The following is a 22,329-nucleotide window of genomic DNA, read 5'->3' on the forward strand; positions in this document are numbered from 1 at the left end:
ATTTCCTAAAATGTATACTACAAAGATAATGAAAGCAAATTTTTTATCACTTAAAATTTCTTTTTAGCCGTAACATGCGTAAAATACTAAATACAAGGCAATATGGATTTAATAATAACAATTTCACTGAACACGCAGTTCTTCATCTGAATAGAAGTATTGCAGGATTGTTTGAAAAATCACAATTTACTTTTGGTGGTATCATGGATCTATCAAAAGCCTTTGAAACAATAGGTCATAAGATTCTTATTAAAAAACTTAAAAGTTATTAAATCTATGGTAATATTCTAAAATTACTAAAAAGCTTTTTAAGCAATTGTAAAAAGTAGTGGAAATTGTTGTATCCCCCTTTACAAACTTATTAGACATAACATGTGGTGTCCCCCAAGGGACTCTAAAAGATCTTTATAATGTCTCGAATTTAAAAACGTTTGCTGATGAAACAAACTTTTTTTTCTGTCTAGTAGAATATCATAACACTATTTAATGACATGAAATGCCTATTGGCATGTCTCAAATATATATTGATAATATTTAAATAAAAAAATCAAAAGTTTTACTTTTTCTTGGTGTTTTTATTGATAAAAATCTCACATGGAAAAGTCATATTGAAACTTGCGCAACATAGTCTTAAAGAATATTGGAATATTACACAAAGCGAGAAACTTTGTAAATAGACATCCATTAATTGCACAGTATAGTGCTAAAAAAGTCACTTTGATCAACAGAAGCATCTAGCACGTTTAATAAACTTTAAAGATTATACTCATGCAAAGCCTCTTTTATTCGAAATGAATATTTTTAATATATACCAACTAAATGTTTCTAATGTTCTTTGCTTTATATTCAAATGTAAAATAAACTTAACTCCTATATCTTTTCAAAATTTTATGCAAAAAAGCCCAAAATCAAATATGATCTAAGAAACGACAACTTTATTTATCACCATTATTCGCATACAAATTATGGAAGATCTCTTATTTTATATCGCGGAGCTTTTTCTTGGAAGCAAATATTTTTACAAAACTTTGATTTTTCCTGTTGGAATTTTTCTACTTTCAAAAATAAGCTGAAAAAAGGTATTTTCTCAATAGATAATATATTCTTGTTCTTTTGATCTCGATCCTCTTTTATAAGTATTTTCTAATGGTCCGGCCAAGATAGTAGAAAAAATAGTGGTAAGTTAATAATAATTCGCATAGAGCTGAAAATTGGTACAGACATTGGGTACATTATTACAAATAAAATATTAAAACGATCCTCATCTGCAAAAAAAATTATTCAAAGCAAAGGTTGAAAACTTCTTTTATTTCGCTAATGCATTTTACTATCTACCGTAAAAAAATACATTCCCGCGGCTTTCTATCTTCGATCTAGATACCAACAATAAAATATTTCAAGGTTTTAGAGGGTTTTACTTATTGTTTAGCCGTTTTAAACAAAAATTTATTTAGTCAATTTTAGTTTTTACAATGTGATATTACTACAATTGCAATTATTTAATATATTTAATTTTAATGTTTTTATGCGATACGTAATATAAATTCTATACATCTTTTACTGAAGTTACACTACCCGTTTTTTAATCAACTCGTGCTTTAGCAGCTACAAATATCGAATTTTAAAAATATTGAAATTTTAGATATTATTTGTTTAAACGTAAACTTTAATTAAGTAAAGGAAATTTTTTTTCTCTTTTTCTCAGTTTTGATATCAAATTATTTGCTGTAGTATAACGAATGCTTTTTTTTACTTTATTTTAGTTTAAATTTTATAAACCGATTAAAGATTTTTTTTAATTTATTGGTTTCTTTTTTGTTTAATCATTTGTCATGTAATCTAAAAAGATTTATTTAAATATATTACTATTAGTATTTCTATATAACAAGAAAGAAACTTATTAACATTATTAAAGGATTAATTTAATTTAGGTTGTATTTATCATTAATTTTTTTTTTTTGGTGAAATTTTTTTTCAAAAGACATATTTGCGAGCCTAGTTAATAAAAATAATTGACAAATATTTTTTTGCATTATTTTTTAAACTAGGTTTTCCTTTTTAAACTAAGCTATAAACACTAAAAGTATTTTATCACAGTATAGTAAACAACGCTCGTTCACTTTGTCTTAGACCATGTTTCGTCTGACTTATTATGACCATTCTTTTGCAGTAAATATGTGCGGTTGTTGAACAATATTTCTTATTAGTAACAAAATGACCTAGACCCTGACCCGATCCGTTTAAAACTGGTTTGGGTTGTGTTGTTATAGTTCCAAAACCTACCAGAACCGTTAACCAAACAGATCAGGTATACTTACCGAACAAGTTTTGTTAAGGGGTCTTAGTCCGGTGGGTTTGGGTCGAAACATAACGAATAGTTTTGGGTCGAAACGTATGAAGTAACCTTGACTCATTTTAAACGGGTTTAGTTCCGACTCATTAACGGCCCTGCTTATTACGATTTGTACTGCTTAATACATTTTTTAAAAGTATCGCAACTATGTTTTGTTTGAAGTAAACTTTTAACAGCAAGTAAAACTGTTGTTGATGACCATGGAATGACGACTTTAATTAATTCTGGTAATTGTTGGTAATTGTCTGGAATTGTTGGTAGAAATGAAGGGTTTTTTGAATATATGAATGGTCACATATTGAATTCTGTGACAGTTCATGAGAAGTACCGTAAAATGTATCTTTAAAAGAGTACTATTAGTGCATTTAAAGACAGCAGCATATGAATCAAACCATCCAAAATTATATTACAGTACATCCAAAATTAGTCAACCTCGTACCAGAGCTCGCGTTAGTGAATCCAATTTTTGTTTAAAAAAATAGTGTTTATTTAGCAGCAATTTTTTTTTATAAGTATTGTTTATTTAAAAGTTTATAAATGTTGCTACTCTTGAAAGAATCGATTTTGAAGATTGATCGGAGGCAGTCTGATGACGAAGAAAAAAGTGCTACTTCAAGTATTGAGAATAAATATGATTTAGCTGCTGCTGAGACTAGGTACCATTGTAATTGTTATAACTCTTTCTTGAGACCAACCACTAGAGGTAAAACTGTTTGTCCTTATGATGAATCTACGAATGATGTTATCCATAAAATACTAGGAGACTTTATTTGTTAGATGAGTTTAAAAATATTTGCAACAATCCAGATTTAGATAACAAAACAATTAAGATACGATTAAAGTTGAAAAACCGGGAAGATAAACTTTCATCTGTTTTTTTGACAACCATTGCAATATTCTTAACCTAGCTTGGTATGAAAAAATTTTAATGTTGTTTACTTGTTTAAGTTTTGAGGGATTTTGCATATAAAAAGATATCGTTAATTCTTTATTTGAAAACAGCCTTCAAAGTTTTCCAGAAAAAATTGCTAATTTTTTTATTTGCTATAAAGAATTATTATTAGATTAAGCGTACCTTTCATAAAAATAACGCTTACAAAATCTAAAAAAATTCGTACTGAAGTTTTGTAAAAAAGATCATTCGTTTTTGACGCGATTTAAAAACTATGTTGTGTTATTTTGAAGAAATATGTTGTGTAGAAAATTCTTTTCATATTCTTTAATCTAGAGTTATTTTAATTAAATTCTTTTTAAGATTTGAACTAAATTTATAATAAAAAATTTTCTAATAGTTGAAAAATTTCAAGTAAAAATTAAATTTTTAAAGAAATAATCGGATAAACAGGCATTATGGATGACCTGTCACGGTAATATTGGTCCGTCGATAAAATTTGATCCCAGACTAAATTTCTCTAAGAAAAATTATCCACCCGGATAATTTTATTCTGAAAAAATTGGTCTGAGCTAGGGTTGCCATAAACAAAAACTTACGAAAATTTCGCATTTTTATCTTCCGCATTTCAAATTACTATTACGGAAGTTGTTCATGCGCAAATCCACCTTCCGTAATGCATTATACGAAAAAGGTAAACTATAATAATTCCGTAATAACCCTTTACGAAAAGAAACTTGCAAAACAAATCATTTCAAAAGAATACTTGCGAAACAGTTCCTTACGGAAGAAGCGTTTCGGAATGTGCGCTTACGGAAAAGTCTCGAAAGCATTCATTAAACTGTTATACAAAAAAATGTTATTATTTATTGTTTAAATAAAACAATGTTGTTAAATAATTCTTCAATAACTTATACATATATACCTGGTATACATTCATGCATACATACATACATACATACATACATACATACATACATACATACATACATACATACATACATATATTTATGTATATATATATATATATATATATATATATATATATATATATATATATATATATATATATATATATATATATATATATATATATATACAGAGCCGGAACCAGCTTTTTTTGGTCTTTAAGATAGCTAACTTCCAGACATGGAGCAAATTCCAAACATTTATATGTTTATACTTATGTCAAATAAGGATGATTTGCAAAAAATTGCGATGATTGGGGGCTGGCAACAAAAAAGCCCCAAATTTTGTGGGGTTTATAAATTTTATATGGTCATTATTTTTGAACGCTGAAAGATAATACTATAAAACTTAAAATTTATCGCGGAATATAAGTCTAGTTGAGAACAGTACAAAAAATATTTCATCAACTTGTTGCTCTCACATTTGAAGCAGGGGGGGGAGGGGGGAACAAAATTTGGGGCTTTTTTGTTCCCAGCCTCCAATCATCGCAACTTTTTGCAAAGCAACTTATATGACATAAGTATAAACATATAAATGTTTGGCGTTTTCTCCATGTCTAGAAGTTAGCTATTTTAAAGACCAAAAAAAGCTGGCTCCGGCTCTGTATATATATATATATATATATATATATATATATATATATATATATATATATATATGTATGTATGTATGTATGTATGTATGTATGTATGTATGTATGTATGTATGTATGTATGTATGTATGTATGTATGTATGTATGTATACCAGGTATATGTATAAATTATTGAAGAATCATTTAACAACATTGTTTTATTAAACAATAAATAATAACATTTTTTGTATAACAGTTTAATGAATGCTTTCATATATATATTTACATATATATATATATATATATATATATTTACATATATATATATATATATATATATATATATATATATATATATATATATATATATATATATATATATATATATATATATATATATATATATATGTACAGTGACTTATAAATGTTAATAAAGTTGGCTCCCTTCGCAACCTGTCTCTATGCCAGTGTTTATATTAGTGTTGCGAAGGTAAAATTTACCGGAAAATTTACAGGAATTTTTTGAAAATTTACCGCCTGGTAGGGCAAAGTGACCAATTAATGGCCACAATTTTTTTATAAAATGTCGTGTAGGATGTCTTAAATTAATGGTGAATTTTTTTTTTATACTGCTTTATTAATGACCAACGCCTACACCTTATACAAACCTTTTTTATTTTTAAAACATTTTTAATTCAGATAAAAATGTATTTAAACTGAGATTTTAAATTTGTACCAAATATTGGCCGGGTAGACCAAATAATAGCCAGCAAATTAAAAAACGTTACCTATTATGAGCTACTTACATTACCTAAAATCAATATATCTAAGAATGCTTATATATCGAAAAGTATTATTCAGACAGACGATTAAAGCCTTATAATGAACTAGGATCTACTTTAAAGAACTACAAACCAAGATAATTTTTTTATAAGTAAAATATTCTATATTTCGCTTAGTCTATCAAAAAGGAAATACAAAATAAGTTAAGAAACTTTTTAATTACTTTTATAGAAAATCAAGCATAAAACAAATTTTAAATAAAAAAATAGCAATAAGCTTTACAATAATATGTTAGAAGTTTTGATAATATTAAAAGGATAAAAAGAAGTAGTTTTCACAATATATTGATAATGAATTTGATAATAATCTGTTAATAATAATCTATTTACATTTGCTCATTATCGATGGAGATAATTGCATTATCTGGTACTTTAATACAGATATTTTGATTATCTGAAGAGATATTGAATTCCAATATCTTTGGAGTTGAACTGAATTTTCTCATTCTAACTGAGCTAGCTTTTTTAGATAGCTTTTGTATCTCTTTCTCCTGTTTTTGTTGTGCTTTATTTTCTTTTTCTTTTTGTTTTTTCAATATTTTCTCTTCAGCTGCTGCGACTTTCTTTTTTTTTTTCTCCTCATCATTTACTTTAGATTGCATTGCTTCTTGAGAAGTTAATACAAAATATTTTTGAGCCTTTTTTTGATTTTCTTTTGACTTGATAGTATATATCTTTGGATAAGGCAAAATATCATTGTCACTATGATTATTTGAACGGTTTGTACACAACATAACTGGTGTCACACTAAGCTGAACAATGGCTTTAATTGGCATCTGATTACAATCATTAGTGGTTTTATTTGGAAAAAAACTAGATTGCCCAGTTGTTTCATTTGGCACAGGAACTTGCTGAATAATAGTTTCATTTAGAAATGGAATAGTAACTATAGATTCATTTGGCATTGGAACAGAGTCATCTATTTCTAAAATGGTATTTGTACATGAAATATGTTTCAGTTTAAATTCTTTATATAATTTATACAAGAGATCTGGGATGTCGTAGCCATTTTGAATACAGAAATTAAAAGTTGTAAACTGCTCATGAGTCAAATGGGTATCCCATATCAAAGAATTATTGTCAAGGTTTATCAAATTATTATCTATTTTAGATTCAGACATATTTCCAGGTTTATTAATTAATTCTACTTCAAAATCAACTTTCTCTTCTATTGCATATTCTGATCTTGTTATTTTAGTGTCAGGATGCAGACTTGATTCAAGCAGATCATTTGAGTCAAGTAGCTGTTGTATGGAATAGACAGAATTAGGCAAGTAAGCTATGCTTGGAACAGCAGATGGATTGTATGGAAAAATGCCACATGATCGAAACCCTGAAATAATATTAGCAGCTGTGAGAGCTTGATCCCAGGCTTTCTTAAAAAGGCCACAAAAAGTTGACTTGTCAATAGTAACTCCAGGATATTCATTCATTAATTCATGACATGTTTGATTATAATAGGTTTTAAGAGGACCAAATACTGTGCGATCTAGAGGCTGGAGCCAATGCGAACAATGTGCTGGCATTTCGACAATATAAATGTTATTTTCGATTTCAACAGACAATAACTCAACAAAGTTATGAGAATCGTGACCATCAACTATGAGAATTTGTGGCCTATCTCTACCTATGTTAGGCAAGAAAGTATTAGTGAACCAAAGAAATGCAATTCCTAGCTTTGTCCAACCTGTCTCACTAAAACTCCAATTTGAGCCTGATGGTGCATTTGCAGTATTAAAAAAATGAAGAGATCTAGCCGTTTTACCTTTTGCTATCAAATGTAGAGGTACTAAACCACCTGCAGCATTTACAGCAGCAATAATGGTTTCACGTTTTCCAGATGTGCGAGATTGAAGGTGTTTTGTACCTCTTTTTGCAATTATTTTAGGAGGTTTAAAATCCATCTGTAGCCCAGACTCATCCATGTTCCAAATTAATGAAAGCTTTAAAAGGGCACAAGTGTCACTCAAAACTTCATGCAGCGAATAGAAATATTTAGCAACTTTTGGCATAGACATGCATTGATGACAGACTGATGAAGTACCTTCAGGCTTTTGCAAAACTAAATTTTTATGTCGCTGATTAAATGAGCGCCACCATTTTTCTGAAGGAGTTGAACGCTTAAACTTTAAATTGTGCTTTGTGGCTAAATCTGATGCATATTTTTTAAGTTGTCTCTTTCCAAATCCAAATCCAAGTTCAGCTCTTAATGTGGCATATTCAACAAGTTTTAGCTCTAAATTCATTGATAATATTGGACTAGGTTCGGGTTTGACACCATGAACTGAACTGCCTTTAAGATATTTACCAAGGGTTGACCAAGGAATACTAAATTTTTCTGCAGCTTCTCGTTGCGACATTAAACTATTTTAAACAGCTGCAATTGCATTTTTCATATCTCTGTTGGACCACTGAAATCTCTTTAAATTTGTCACTTTCTGGTTCAACTTTGAATTAAAACTAGAGGCAGTGTTCTTTTTAATCTTGTTATTCTTTTTTGCGATTTTCGTGGTTTTTTCCATAATTACTCAAATTAACTAAAAGATAGAGAATACTGACTACATTGTTATGATAATGTATTTACATTAGATTTTTGTAAGGTTATATACAGATACCACAAACAAATACATATACAAGCAAAAAGTATGCTAATCATACATATCTATACATCAATGTAACAGAAATAGCATACATAAGTACAATGGTTAAATACAACATAATACTTATAATACATAATACTTAGTGAGCATTGAATTAAATATACAAAATATATATATTTAAATTGTAATGTAGCTAGTAAATATTAATAATAATAATTTTCGTTTATTTGTATTATATAAATTATAAAATACAAACCATTACTTTAAATATTTACAAACATTAAAACAAATAAAATTACATACTTGCAGACATAATAAACCGTTATAATAAATACTGTAAAGTAAATACTAATTATACGTAGTATTTATACATGTTAAAGTAAATACTGATTATAGTTAATATAAGCCTTATATTAACTATAATCAGTATTTACTTTACCATGTATAAACACTAAGTATAATTATAATAAGGATACAATTAGGGCATATAAGTTATTTGAACTTTTATAATAAGGACATATAAGTCTAATTTATTGTGACACATTTTGTGTTTAAACTATATACACAATAAATTAAACTATTGTCCTAATAATAGCCACGTAATAATTCGATATTAAAAATAGGAGCCGTGGCTCTTATTTGGTTAAATAAATGGTTATTATTGAGACCTATTTGAAATCTGGGAGTTTAGGTTATATTGATGCTTCTGCCTATCGTATATTGACGAACAAAACAGTTTACATAATAATATTAAAGTACACAACAGATCAAAATAAACCAAAAAGACATACTTGAAAGAATATTGCGTTAAAATATGTCTCAAAGTTGCATGAAAAAACCAAAAATCACTTTTTACGGCATAAAATATTCACTTAAATTAACCTTGAGAAAAATAAGATTTCCATAAAATCAAGACTGAAAAAAACATTTATAAAAGTTAGATTAAAACAGAGATATATTAAAGAAACAGAAAAGTATAATCAACAACCAGATAAATGTTCCGCCAAATAAATAAATGCAATAAAAGCGGACCCAAATTTGGCTCTTAATAAGACCCGGCCATTATTAGGGCTCTTTGCCCTAAATCTTGAAATTTTTTTTTACTTATTTTTATCATTCCTTAAAAAAAAAATTTTTTAAGGAAATTTTACCCTCTTCGATTTAAAATTTAGCGGTAAATTTTGAATCAAACTTTACCGGAAAACTTACATCACAACACCTTTTCAAGATGTAATTAAGAACTTAAAAGCTGTAACTAAGAAAAGTAAGATGAAATTAAGAAATGCAACATGTAGTTTAGAAGTCTGAATATGTAGTTAAGAAACACAACACGTAATTAAAAAATTTTAAAATGTTATTGAGAAACCCAACATGTAAATAAGAAATCGCAATATGTAATTTGAAAAACAAAAGTTGTTATAAAGATATTGTAATATATAAACGAGAATACATTATTTGTAATTGCGAATTCAATATAAGCTTAAAGGTTATTATAAAAGATCTTCTTGTACATGCATTTTAATAAGTTAATAATATCCCAGTGAAAAAGCGCACATCGGATACGCGTGGATTTTTTCCATATGTAACCCATGCGGGGATTATTATTTTGTCCTGTGTGGGTTTCATACGGTAAATCCCATATGGGATACGCGTGGGCTTATACCATATGTAACCCATTTGGGGATTATTATTTTGTCCCATGTGGGTTTCGTATGTTAAATCCCACATGGGTTTTATATGGTAAATCCTACATTGGATATAGGTGGAAAATACTACATGTTATAGATCTTAAATGCCACATATATTTTAATCCAAATGGTATAAAAGTAGTCAATACCAGACAAATGAAAGTCCGAATGCTTCTATGATAATTTTTAAAAATCCTTTAACTTAAAAATTACTCAAATAGTAATTTAAAATTAATCATCGAAGCTTTCAGAGAGACTTAACTTAATCTGGTATTTACTTTTCCACCTATAACGTAAGTGGGATTTACCATGAACTATTATAACGAAATTAAAAAACATGTTGTAAAATGAATTTATTTTTAAAATAAATGCTATTAATAAATACATTCAAAATAAATATTGAAAATATTTTTTCTTTTGCGATTTACACGCCGTCTTTTGTCGATTGAATTAAGTAAATCGCTTCGGCTTGCATAATACCAAGGTTTTTAGTATTTTCTAACTTTCTTCAAACATTTTCTAAAAAGAATATATATATATATATATATATATATATATATATATATATATATATATATATATATATATATATATATATATATAGAGAGAGAGAGAGAGAGAGAGAGAGAGAGAGAGAGAGAGAGAGAGAGAGAGGAGTTTAATAAGGAACCTTATTAGTCAAGCAATTTTAATTATTAGCCAGGTTGAAGTCATTAATGACTACAATATTTTACAAATAATTATTTCCTAATTTATTACTTACAATGACTAACGTATTATGGGTAATGAGCTTGAACCCATGAAGAGAATCCTGAAAAAAAGTGATCAATTACGATAAGTCGTTAAACAAAAAAACAAAAACAAAAATGTAAAAACCTACTTTACAATGATGTAGACATTGGGTGCAATAGACACTGGGTGCAAAAGTATCTTTACTTTTTCTTCACACATAATATAATATTCTGAAACTAATAAACAAACATCTAAATTTCTATAAGTAAATTTATTCTTTGATCATTGTCTTCATATCCTATCTTATTTTCATATCATAACCTATTATGGTATTATTTATATAACACATCACAACGCTAACTATTATTAAATTTGTGATGTTCAAATATCATATGAATATCAATCAATCAATAAAATTTTTAGGTGTGGTTCTGGATGAAAATTTAACCTGGAGGGACCACATAGGTCTAATTGAAAATAAAATATCAAAAAATATAGGTGTTTTGTATAAAGCCAAGCAGTTTTTAAATCTATCTTGTTTAAAAAACTTATATTTTTCTTTAATTCATTGCTACTTAAATTATGCAAACGTTGCTTGGTGCAGCACAAACGCAACAAAAGTAAAAAAACTGTTTAGTAAACAAAAACAGGCTATAAGGATAATTACAAACGTAGACCGTTTCTCTCACACTCAAACATTATTTAATAAACTTAATATTCTAAATGTATATAAACTAAACCTTTACCATATTCTTATCTTCATGTTTAAACTTGATAAAAAAATATCACCAATGTTATTTAATTCACTTTTTGAAAAAATAAACCACATATACCCTACCAGATTTTCAAAAAACAATTACATTCAATCCAAAACACATTATTCAGCAACCAAATTCTCAATTGCTAACCGAGGTCCTAAGCTGTGGAATACAATATTAAATAATGAGCTGAAATCTAATTATTCTTTAAACCAGTTTAAAACAAAACTTAAGCAATTACTGATGATACATGAAAATGAATTAAAGTTCTTCTAAAAAGCTTTTTAAACTAGCAAACAAAAACAAAAATTAACCTACTAATTACTCTTTAATATTATATTTAATATTCTAAACAATAGTCTGCTATTGTAAATGTATTTCTTATCTTATAAGTTTTGAATTTACAAACGATTTTTTTAAGTTTTATTATTTGAAATACTAATTACTAAAAATATTGTAAAATTTTATAATTTCAATTTTTATTAAAAAAAGTTATTGTAAACTCTTTTTGTAATATTAATACTTATATATCATCTTATTTTACTAATCAGTTCTTAAATATAAATACTCTTTGAATTACTAAATATTTTAAACGTTATATATTTTATTTTTTGCATTTTGTTAAAACATTTTATTTGATGAATATGCATTTTTTTGGGGGGGGCCTAATGATAAGATAAATTTTGTCTTCTTCAAGCCCCAGTCATGTAAATATTTGTTTTTATAAATTACGAGTGTAAATTATTTTCAATCGGCAAATACAATAATAAAAAAAAAAAAAAAAAAAAAAAAAAAAAAAATATTCTCTAACATGTTCATATGATATTTGAATATAGTTCTTGAGTATATTATCTGCAAACAATTAACTGATGCAAGTTCAAATGTTGTCAAAAACCAAGCATGCATGCATGGGACACGTCAGTGTCCCACAAAGAAATGCAGGTCACAAATTTCCATACGGATACCACAGGGGAAAATCCGTCCCACGTAAATCCCATCTTCCCCCCCCCCCCCTCCCCGTATATGAGATGGGGGCAGGTGGACAATTATAAAAGTAAGGAAACACTTAATTAAATAAAATAATAAAATGTTGCGTAGGTAGGTTAAAAGCATAGGTACTTTTAGGGAAATGGTGGGTACTCAAAAAGCTTATAGAAAAAAAACGGGGGAGGGGAGGATCGAAATTAAAGCGTACGTACTTTATCGACGACTAGTTATTTTTTAGCATTGATTACTCAATTATGTCTTTTTTTAATTTCAACAAAGGCATTGTTTCCCAATTACGCATTTGTATTCGTATAAAACCGACTCAGGGACTAATTAACTGCTCTTTCGCAACTTCGGGTAAGTTATGATTACAAAGAAAAAGATTATAAAGGAAATGATTATAAAGAAAACGATTATAAAGAAAATGATTATAAAGAAAATGATTATAAAGAAAATGGTTTTAAAGAAAATGATTATAAAGAAATGATTATAAAGAAAGGAACAGGGAGAAACTGTTATTGAGTTAAACTAACGACAAGTTTACAGTAAAACTTAGTTCAAAAATGACATCTTTTTATTAACCGACTCATTCAAAACAAATCAACTTTTGCAATAACAAGCTCTTTCATTAAAATTTAAGATTTGGTTATTTAATGTTAACATGTTAGCAAAAGTTTATTATTACGTTATTAAAATAATTATTTAACAAATATAATAAAGAGAGTTGTTAAAATCAATGTAAAAAAAATGTTTACATTATTAATAGTTAATTGAAAGTTGATATTAATATTTCTGCATAATATTAAACATTAGCATTATTCAAAAGCATAGGACGTAACCGGTTTCTTTGTTCATCTTGTATAATTTGATCCACAAGCAAATTTGTACATGATTTTATGAAAAATTTATCCGTTAATTGTGTTATGTAAGTATTACTTTTATGTCTTGGTGCTTTTCCATAACTCGCATTATTTGAAACTTGATTTGATGGAATTAATGTTGTTTTAGATGAATGGCATCTTGCGATAACAAACTAACTTGTTGCATCTGTGGTGTAAATATTTTTTTAATAAAATTTTTTGCTCGAATTATTAAACCAAGACGTTGGGTTATATCTTCGACAAATTCAAATTTTTTATATCAAAAACCAAGATAAGTAGCTGCCACAAAAATATCATTAGTTAAAATATAACTTAGGCAACTTTTTAAAGAATTTAGTAACTGAAACTTTAGTGCTTCCATTAGATCTGTAGAGAATTCCATATTAGTTATTTTACTTTTCAACAAAATGTAAACAGCTGGAAATAATACAGAAACTGTAGGATAATTTCGACTACTTTTAGTGATTCAAACAAATTGCAAAAATCATTCATTATTATAAACTTGTCATCTGAAGGCACATATAGAAAAATGCATTCAGCGCAATTTTCATATTTCATAGATAATAAAGAGCCTTTATTTGAAAAAATTAAATCAAGCATATCATATGTTGAATTCCATCTTGTTTTAACATCTTGCACTAATTTTATCTTTACGTCATTTTGCAATAAATCTTGTTTTTCTTTAAGTCTTTTCGTCAATCCTATATTTTAATTGTAATCAATATATATAAATATATATATACATATATATATATATATATATATATATATATATATATATATATATATATATATATATATATATATATATATATATATATATATATATATATATATATATATACAGGGCCGCCCACAGAATTTTTTGATGTTTCAGATATGGCACTTTCACGTATCGTGCAAACTCCAACTTTAAGTATGTTCATGTCTATGACAAATTATAATATATATATATATATATATATATATATATATATATATATATATATATATATATATATATATATATATATTCAGTTTCTGTCTCGATTATTCTTAATTCGTCATCTTTATTAAATTTTTTTATATTATGATATTTCTCCCTATAACATTATAATATTTATCTATAACAATCATAAACATAATATTAAAAATAGCTTAAAAAAATACATACCCTTACTGTTGGTATATCGTTTGATATTAAATTTCTTTAAAAAATCGACTGCGAATAAATTGATTTTATGACCAACGCAAAGAAAATATTTTAATAGAGGATCTAAATCTGTTAAAGCTTATTTCATGTTAAATACATAATCTGCAAAAGCGTATAGAGCTTAAATTAAAAAAAAAACTTTAAATAAACCATACTCTTCTCGTGATATATTTGAAAAAATTGTAGGTTTCTATAAACCTACAATGCATTTGCAATTTAATTAATTGTCTATAATTTTGTACATTATTTTCGATATTCCATTCTTGTAATATTTCTTTGATTTTTTAAGTGATGTGTGGAGATTTATGGGATTCGATCAAGTGATAGAAACCCAGAACTTGATTACAAAGACAATAATTTTTATCAACATAATGAAAAGTTGCACTTAAATAGGCTTCTTGCGAAATTGAAGTCCAAATATCGTTTGTGAGCAAACCATATAATAAATCGTTCATATCTTTTTGTACATTTATCTTTACTTTTTCATACTTAAAGCAACATAGTTATATATATATATATAATATATATATATAATAAATACTTACCCTTTTCGGAACTAAAGTATATGATATTGCTTGTCGTTGAGGCAGTTTGTAATCTTGATTAAAACTTTTAACAAAATCAATAGATATTTGCTTTGAGAAAGAAATCAAGTAATTTCTCAGTCAAAACTTCTTGTCTTTTTAATGTAAACCTATTATTAATGTAGCTATTTTCATCAACTTCTATTTCTTCATTTTTTTCCAAATCTAAATCGCAAAGGAAATCTAGTTCTTGTCTCTTGATATTACAATTTGATGGTTCAAATATTTTATGAACAGATTTTAGATGCCAAATTATGTTGCTTGTGGAATCGCCGGACCATTTTATTTTCTATTTACTATTATCCTCGGGATACTTTGTTTTACAATGTTGACATATTACAAATGTATTATTTTTTTTACGCAAATCTACATGATAGCAAACAAATGGCTTACATGCTCTAAATTTTCTTTTTCCCCCCAAAATGGGAAAGTTAATGTTGTTCAAGTTATGTTCATTATTTAACTCTTGTTCATTGAAAGACATTTTTAGTATATGTTATGAAAGTCTAGGTTTATTTATAAAAATTTACTAACTGAAACTAATCAATATCATTATACTTATGATAATTAGTATTTTAGTTACCTAGTTAATCTCGAACCTCCAAGGGACCAGAAAAAATGGTTCGACTTAACGAATGTTCGACTAGAGCGAGTTCCTGTTAAGTCGAATTTTGAGATAGTAGTTTGGCAATTTTATTAACGCTTTGCACTCAAACGGTAGCATGCAAAAAGCTTTAGCGACACAATGACTACCTTAAAATTTGATAATAAATATTAGGTCTCCGTTATTTAAATATTAGGTCGAAAATACTAGGTCTCCGTTATTGGATATGTGTATGGATGAATGTAGAATGATATAGAATGACAAAAATAAACATTATACAGAAAAAATTCTGTATAATGTTGATTTTTGTCATCTCTTGACCGCTTGTGTCATCTCAACAATTTTTTAAAATTGATGAGATGACACAAGCGGTCATCTCAATAATTTTACAGAATTGCGAAACATGTTTGGTTGATTATAGCTCCTCTGATACAGATAATTCTCGATCTGAGTGTTGAGGACAAAGTGATTTTTCCAAATCCCGCAATCTTTATTGATTTGCCTTCAGAAAATAAGGATAACCATTACAATTATACAGAAAATGAGCTAATCGATGATATTTATGAGGATTTAATCAAAGATCTTCCAAGATCAAGTAGTTCTGTTAATGAGTCGCCGTTACTAGGTACATTAAACGAGAATTTAAAAGAAGTTATACAATGTCCCATAATTAACGCTCATTTAGATGTTAAGACTAAAGATGAATTCGGTTCAATGAATTTGGTTTGTCAATGTAAAAATGGGTGTGCTACAAGACGATGCCCTTGCAAACAGTTTAGTTCTAGAACCAGAATACATACAGAGTTCTGTATGTCAAAGTTTTTGCCATCCAAATAGAACATGCGTAAATAAACCTTATTTGTACTGGTGTAGAAGAAGAGACACAAATGGTGGATATTTTTTTTTTTTTTTTTTTTTTTTTTTGTTCTTTATTACAATATTTAACACAATATTTACAAACATATCAATAAGAAAAATTACATGCAAAGAAATCGTTAAATATAAATAAATAAAAATAAAGAATAAAGATAAAGAGCGCGGGAACTCAAAGAAGACCATACAGGTCTTGTCACCGAGAACCGCTGTTGAAGAACTTTGAACTTAGTAAATATAAATAAAATAAATAAACACAAATTTTAAACTTTTCCGTTTGTGATACAAATTATTTACAAATATTACGAATTAAAATAAAAATTAAAGTAAACAAGTAAATTACAAAAAAAGATAAATTATGGCAAGCTAATTTATTGTGTAGGCGATCTCAATTTAGATTTTCTCGATTATGAAAATAATAAAAACGTCAGAAATCTTACTAATATTATATTTCAAAATGGTTTTATTCCAACAATTAATAAACCAACTCGCATAACAAAAAATAGTGCTACACTGATCGATCAAATCATAATAAACAATTTCAAAAACATAAAAGTTAAGACTGGAATTTTTGTTACTGATATATCAGACCACTTTCCGGTTTTTATAATTTCAAAAATTACGGAAAAAAAAAGAAATTAAAAAGCGAATAATTAATGATACATCCACTATGACTTTTATGAATCTGTTATCCACAACAAACTGGGAAACTATTTTAAAAACTAAAAATGCTCAGGAAGCTTATAATATTTTTCATTGCATATTTCAAGACTACTATAATGAAGCTTTCCAATTATTAGTAAATTAATCAAAACCAAATTTTTTTTTTTTTTTTTTTTTTTTTTTCTCTGTTTTAATATAATATAAGATTTTACAACTTCGTAATATAAAATTTCAATAAATAAAATAAGTAAAACAGATAGGGGCTCAAAGAAGATGAGGATGACAGTACGTTATCGCAATCTTTTCATAGAGCCCCTATAACAAGATTTCAAAAAAATATCGTAATATGTTAATGCGTAATAAAATTTCAATAAAATATCGTAATAAAACGCGTAATTCGCTAATAAAATTGATAAGCAACCAACAAAAGTAGAAATAAAACAAAAACAGATTTATGAGAAATTATTCAAAGTATGATTAACCAAAAACATTTCTTATATTTTAAAAATTTCTTTTTTTGTTAAAAACTTGAAGGAACTTAACGAATTTACCGTGCCTTTGAATCCTTTTTGAAAAGTATTCCATACTTTTGGACCTCGATATAGAATGCTGTACTCTGAATATTTGTTTATTATCCGAGGCAGTTTATATGTGTTGGACATATTCGCTCTAAGATTATAGCTATCATTTTTATTTATTTTAAACTTGTTATTAAAGCTTATAGGAGAGATATTGTGATTATAACGATACATGAAAATTAAATGCTGGTAGATATTAATTTCAAACACATTCATCATTTTCATATCTTTCATTAAGGGCTTAGCGTGTTCACGCCTATTTTTTGAGTAAATGATTCTGCAGGCATGTTTTTGTATACTATAAATTTTTTTAATCTTTGCCGCTTGAGTACTTGCCCATGAAATGTTTGCATAGCTGATGAAGCTATGAATTAGCCCAAAGTAGATTAATTTAAGACTATTTTTATTGACGTAGGAGCGAACTCGATACATCAAACCTATTATTTTGGTGATTTTTGACTGGATATATATTATATGTGGAAGCCAGGATAATTTTTCATCAACAATGATTCCTAAGAATTTTATATTGGATTGCTTATTTACTAGTTTATCATTTAGAGATAGGTTAGGCAACTTGAGAGGAAGATTTTCTTCTTGTGTTTTTTTGTGAAATAGTATATACTTTGTTTTCTCAGCGTTAAGTGAGAGTTTGTTTGCCTTAAACCAGTTGTTTACTTTACACAGTTCAATATTCATGTCTGCATATAATTTCTTGATATCATTGTTGGTGAGAAATAAGTTTGTGTCATCTGCAAACATGACCGAGTTCATTTTTAAAGATGCATTACAAAAGTCATTTATATATATTAGAAAAAGAAGTGGACCAAGAATCGATCCTTGCGGGACTCCACATATGACATTTAATACTCCAGATTGGACATTATTTACATATTGTTTTCTGTTTGTAAGATAGCTTTTAATCCAATAATAACTTTTATTTATTATTCCGTAGTGCCTTAATTTATCTAATAGAATGCAATGGTCCACTGTATCGAATGCTTTTGATAAATCAAGAAACACTCCTAAAGTAAATTTATTATTTTCAAAACCATTAGTTATTTGATTTACTATTTCAATGATTGCATGCTCTGTAGAGAGATTTTTTTGAAAGCCAAACTGATTTGGGTAAAAAAAATTGTTTTTAATGAAGTAATCATAGATTCTATTATAAACTACACGTTCGAAGAGTTTTGAAAATACAGAAAGTATTGATATAGGCCTGTAGTTTGTAATGTCAGAAAGATCATTACATTTGTATAATGGAATTACTTTTGCCAATTTAAGTACATCCGGAAATATCCCAGAATTTAATGAGAGCTTAAGTATATGAAACAGGGGTCTATTAAGACTGTGTTTGTTTGCAATAACTATATCACTAGATATCTCATCAAATCCTGGAGCCTTTTTTTTTTTTAAGGAGGCAAAGGCTGCCTCTAATTCTTCATAGCCTAATTCATAATCAAGCATGGTAACGTTATTCGTGTTTTTAAGATAGGTTTTAAAGGATACAGATGTTGGTACAATTTTATTTACAAGATTTGGACCAATATTTGTAAAATATTTATTGAATTCTTCTGAAATTAGTTTTTGACAAAATATATCGTTATTTTCAATAACAATTCGTTTAGGAAGAGAAGGTGAATTTAGTTTTTCTCTTCCCATTAAGAGATTAATGATGGACCATGTTTTTTTGCTATCAAATTTGCATTTGTTAATTTGATTACTGTAATATTTTTTTTTTGCATTTTTAATGAGATCTTGGTAAAAAAATTTATAATTTTTGTAATTTTTTTCATTATCATTGTTTCTATTTTTCAAAAATTTATTGTAAAGTTTTTGCTTTTTTTTTGAGCACTTTAATAACGATTTATCCATCCACGGATTAGCAATTGCTTTTGACTTAATTGTTATTATCTCTTTTGGACAGGTTTCATTAAAGTACTCCAAAAATGTACTTAAAAAGGCATTGTAAGCTTCATTAGTATCTTTACATTTATATACGTTGTTCCATGTTTCTTGTTTTAGTCTACTTGTTAATTTATTAGTGTTACTCAATTTTAAATTTCGTTTTTTTAAATGTATAATTTTTGAATGACAATCAGACATAGATTTAAAGTTTTTTATTTTTATGAATATCGGGAAATGATCGCTAATATCTGTCAAAAATATACCGGTTTCAAATGTCGTTTCTAAATAATTATTGATAAAAATATTGTCTATTGCTGTTGCAGAGGTTTTTGTTACTCGCGTTGGTTTATTAATAGTTGACAAGACATTAAATTTAAAAAGCATATCAAAAAAAGATTTTATTTTTGGAAATTTTGTGTTAGAAAGAGCATCAAGATTTATGTCACCAGTTATATATAATGTCTTATTTTCTTTATTTATTTTCATAATCGTATTTTTGATAAAAGTTTCGAAATTTTTTATTTTTCCACTCGGTGGACGATAAACACATCCAACTAAAATGTTTCGGTATCTTTTATTAATAATTTCAATGAAAAGGCTTTCATAATTATCATTTGAAAAGCATAGTATATTTTTTATCTTGAAAGCATATTTTTCTAAGACATAAATTCCTAATCCTCCTCCTTTTTTCCCATTTCCTCTTGATTGACTTATTAGATTATAAAATGGTAATATATAATTAGAATTTAATTCAAGAGAACTTTCTGTATCATGCCAAGTCTCTGAAATAGATATGATGTCGAACGTGTAGTTTAAAATATTTAAAAATTCTTTAAGTTTATCAAAATTTTGCTGCATGCTTCTAATGTTTATGTGTAATACAGAAAATGAGCCATCATCTGCTATTACTTTAAATTCAAAAGGATCAATATACGGTGTGTTAATTAAGTTCATTTGAGTTTCTTGAAAAATATTTATATTTTCTTCTGATAGGTTATTTATAAAGTTGTCCTCAAAAAAGTCTAAATTTAAATTGTGAAAATCTAATTTCTGTGGAAAAAGCGCTGCCATTTTTTAAAAATGTATAATTTAAAAATATTTAATATAATTAAAAACGAAAATACTCAAAACGCTTACTCGTTTACGCATGTCGGAATAACATCTGTGTTGCGGGTGTTTTCTCGAAATTCGTGAACAATCAGTTTGTTGTAAACAACTTTTGCAAAATAGCCATTTTGACGATGTATCTTCGCCTGATCAAAAAGTTCCTTTCGAATTTTTCGCGTGGTAAAACTAAAATCTTCGTTTAGAAAGATATTAGTTCCTTTTAATTTTCTTGCTCTTTCCAAAATTGTTTTTTTGTCCTCGTAATCCCGGAGCTTCAAGACAATTGTTCGCTCTCGTTTATCATTAGCTACTCCCACTCGATGAGCCCGATCAATTATAATTTCTTTTTCAATACCAAGATTATCTTTAAATAGTTGCTTTACCTTTTTTTTTGTGATTTCCCAATTCTTTTCTTCATTATTTTCAACGACCCCGTCAATTCTTAAATTGTTTCTTCTGTTACGGTCTTCAATATCAACGCTTTTTAATTTTAACTCAATATTGTCAGAAGATATTTTACCCTGCATTTTTCGTACATTTGATAAATCGTCGTGAACTTTATTAATTTTTTCCTCAACTGCTCTAGCTTTATCGTTAAATACATCGCCAACAAAATTTAATCCAGATTTCATTTCGTCGAGTTCTCGCCGAACTTCTTTAAAACTAGATTGAAAGTTATCAAACCTCTCATTTATGTTCGATAATGCTTCATGAAAAAAAGACAAAATTGTTTCTTTTTGAATATTTAGTAGCTCTCTCATCATAGCAATCGAAACTAACTCTTCTGATTTAGACATATCAACTTTTATTTAACGAATTAAAAAAAATTTCAAAAAATATTTAACTGTAAGAAAACGCGTCTGTTCACCACGATGTTCGCCACGCAAAAAAAAGAATCCCATCAGAATCCCTGGATAACGGCGGGAATAATAAAGTCATCACAAAAAAAAAAACGTTTGTACGAAAAATTTATAAAAAAAAGAACTTATAAAAATGAAACAAAATATAAAAATTACAAACGTCTTTTCGAGACAGTTATAAAGTGTTCGAAAAAACAGTATTATACCAACCAATTACATAACTGCAAAAATGATGCACAAAAAATGTGGCGCATGATCAAAGAGGTGATAGGAAAAAAATACATAAGCGCTAATGAACTTCCCAAAAAACTCATTATAAATAATTGTGAAATTACTAATGAAACGTTAATTTCTAATTCTTTCAATCATGAGTTTGTTAATACAGGCCCGAGTTTGGCTTCCAAAGTAAAAAACAGCAAAACTAGCTTCGAGTCATATTTGACCTCTAATAATGATCTCATGGAAAATAATAAGTTATCTGAACAAGAACTACTTGATGCTGTAAATTTACTAAAATCAAATAAAGGTAATGGAGTTGATGATGTAAGTAGCAATATAATAATTAAATCAATATTTTATTTAAAAACTCCGCTTTTGCACATTTTCAGTCTTTCTTTAGAACAAGGTATCTTTCCTGACAAACTAAAAGTGGCCAGGGTGATACCAGTTCTAAAATCTGGAGATGC

The 22,329-nt window shown here is 27.3% G+C and overlaps 2 protein-coding genes across 2 annotated transcripts; both read right to left on the reverse strand.

Moving 5' to 3' along the window:
• Positions 1-5,954: 5,954 nt before the first annotated feature.
• On the reverse strand, positions 5,955-7,988 carry LOC136088314 (uncharacterized). The gene has a single exon (XM_065812009.1). It carries the CDS (start codon positions 7,986-7,988, stop codon positions 5,955-5,957), a length of 2,034 nt encoding a protein of 677 aa, XP_065668081.1.
• A 12,821-nt stretch (positions 7,989-20,809) lies between these two features.
• On the reverse strand, positions 20,810-21,580 carry LOC136088316 (uncharacterized). Its single transcript, XM_065812013.1, has one exon. The coding sequence runs from the start codon at positions 21,578-21,580 to the stop codon at positions 20,810-20,812; it is 771 nt and encodes a 256-aa protein (XP_065668085.1).
• Positions 21,581-22,329: the final 749 nt, after the last annotated feature.

The sequence above is a fragment of the Hydra vulgaris genome, chromosome 12, assembly GCF_038396675.1.
Source record: "Hydra vulgaris chromosome 12, alternate assembly HydraT2T_AEP".
NCBI lineage: Eukaryota > Metazoa > Cnidaria > Hydrozoa > Anthoathecata > Hydridae > Hydra > Hydra vulgaris.

Coding starts and splice junctions, on each gene's coding strand:
- LOC136088314 (XM_065812009.1), bottom strand. CDS start 7,988: ATGTCGCAACGAGAAGCTGCAGAAAAATTTAGTATTCCTTGGTCAACC.
- LOC136088316 (XM_065812013.1), bottom strand. CDS start 21,580: ATGTCTAAATCAGAAGAGTTAGTTTCGATTGCTATGATGAGAGAGCTA.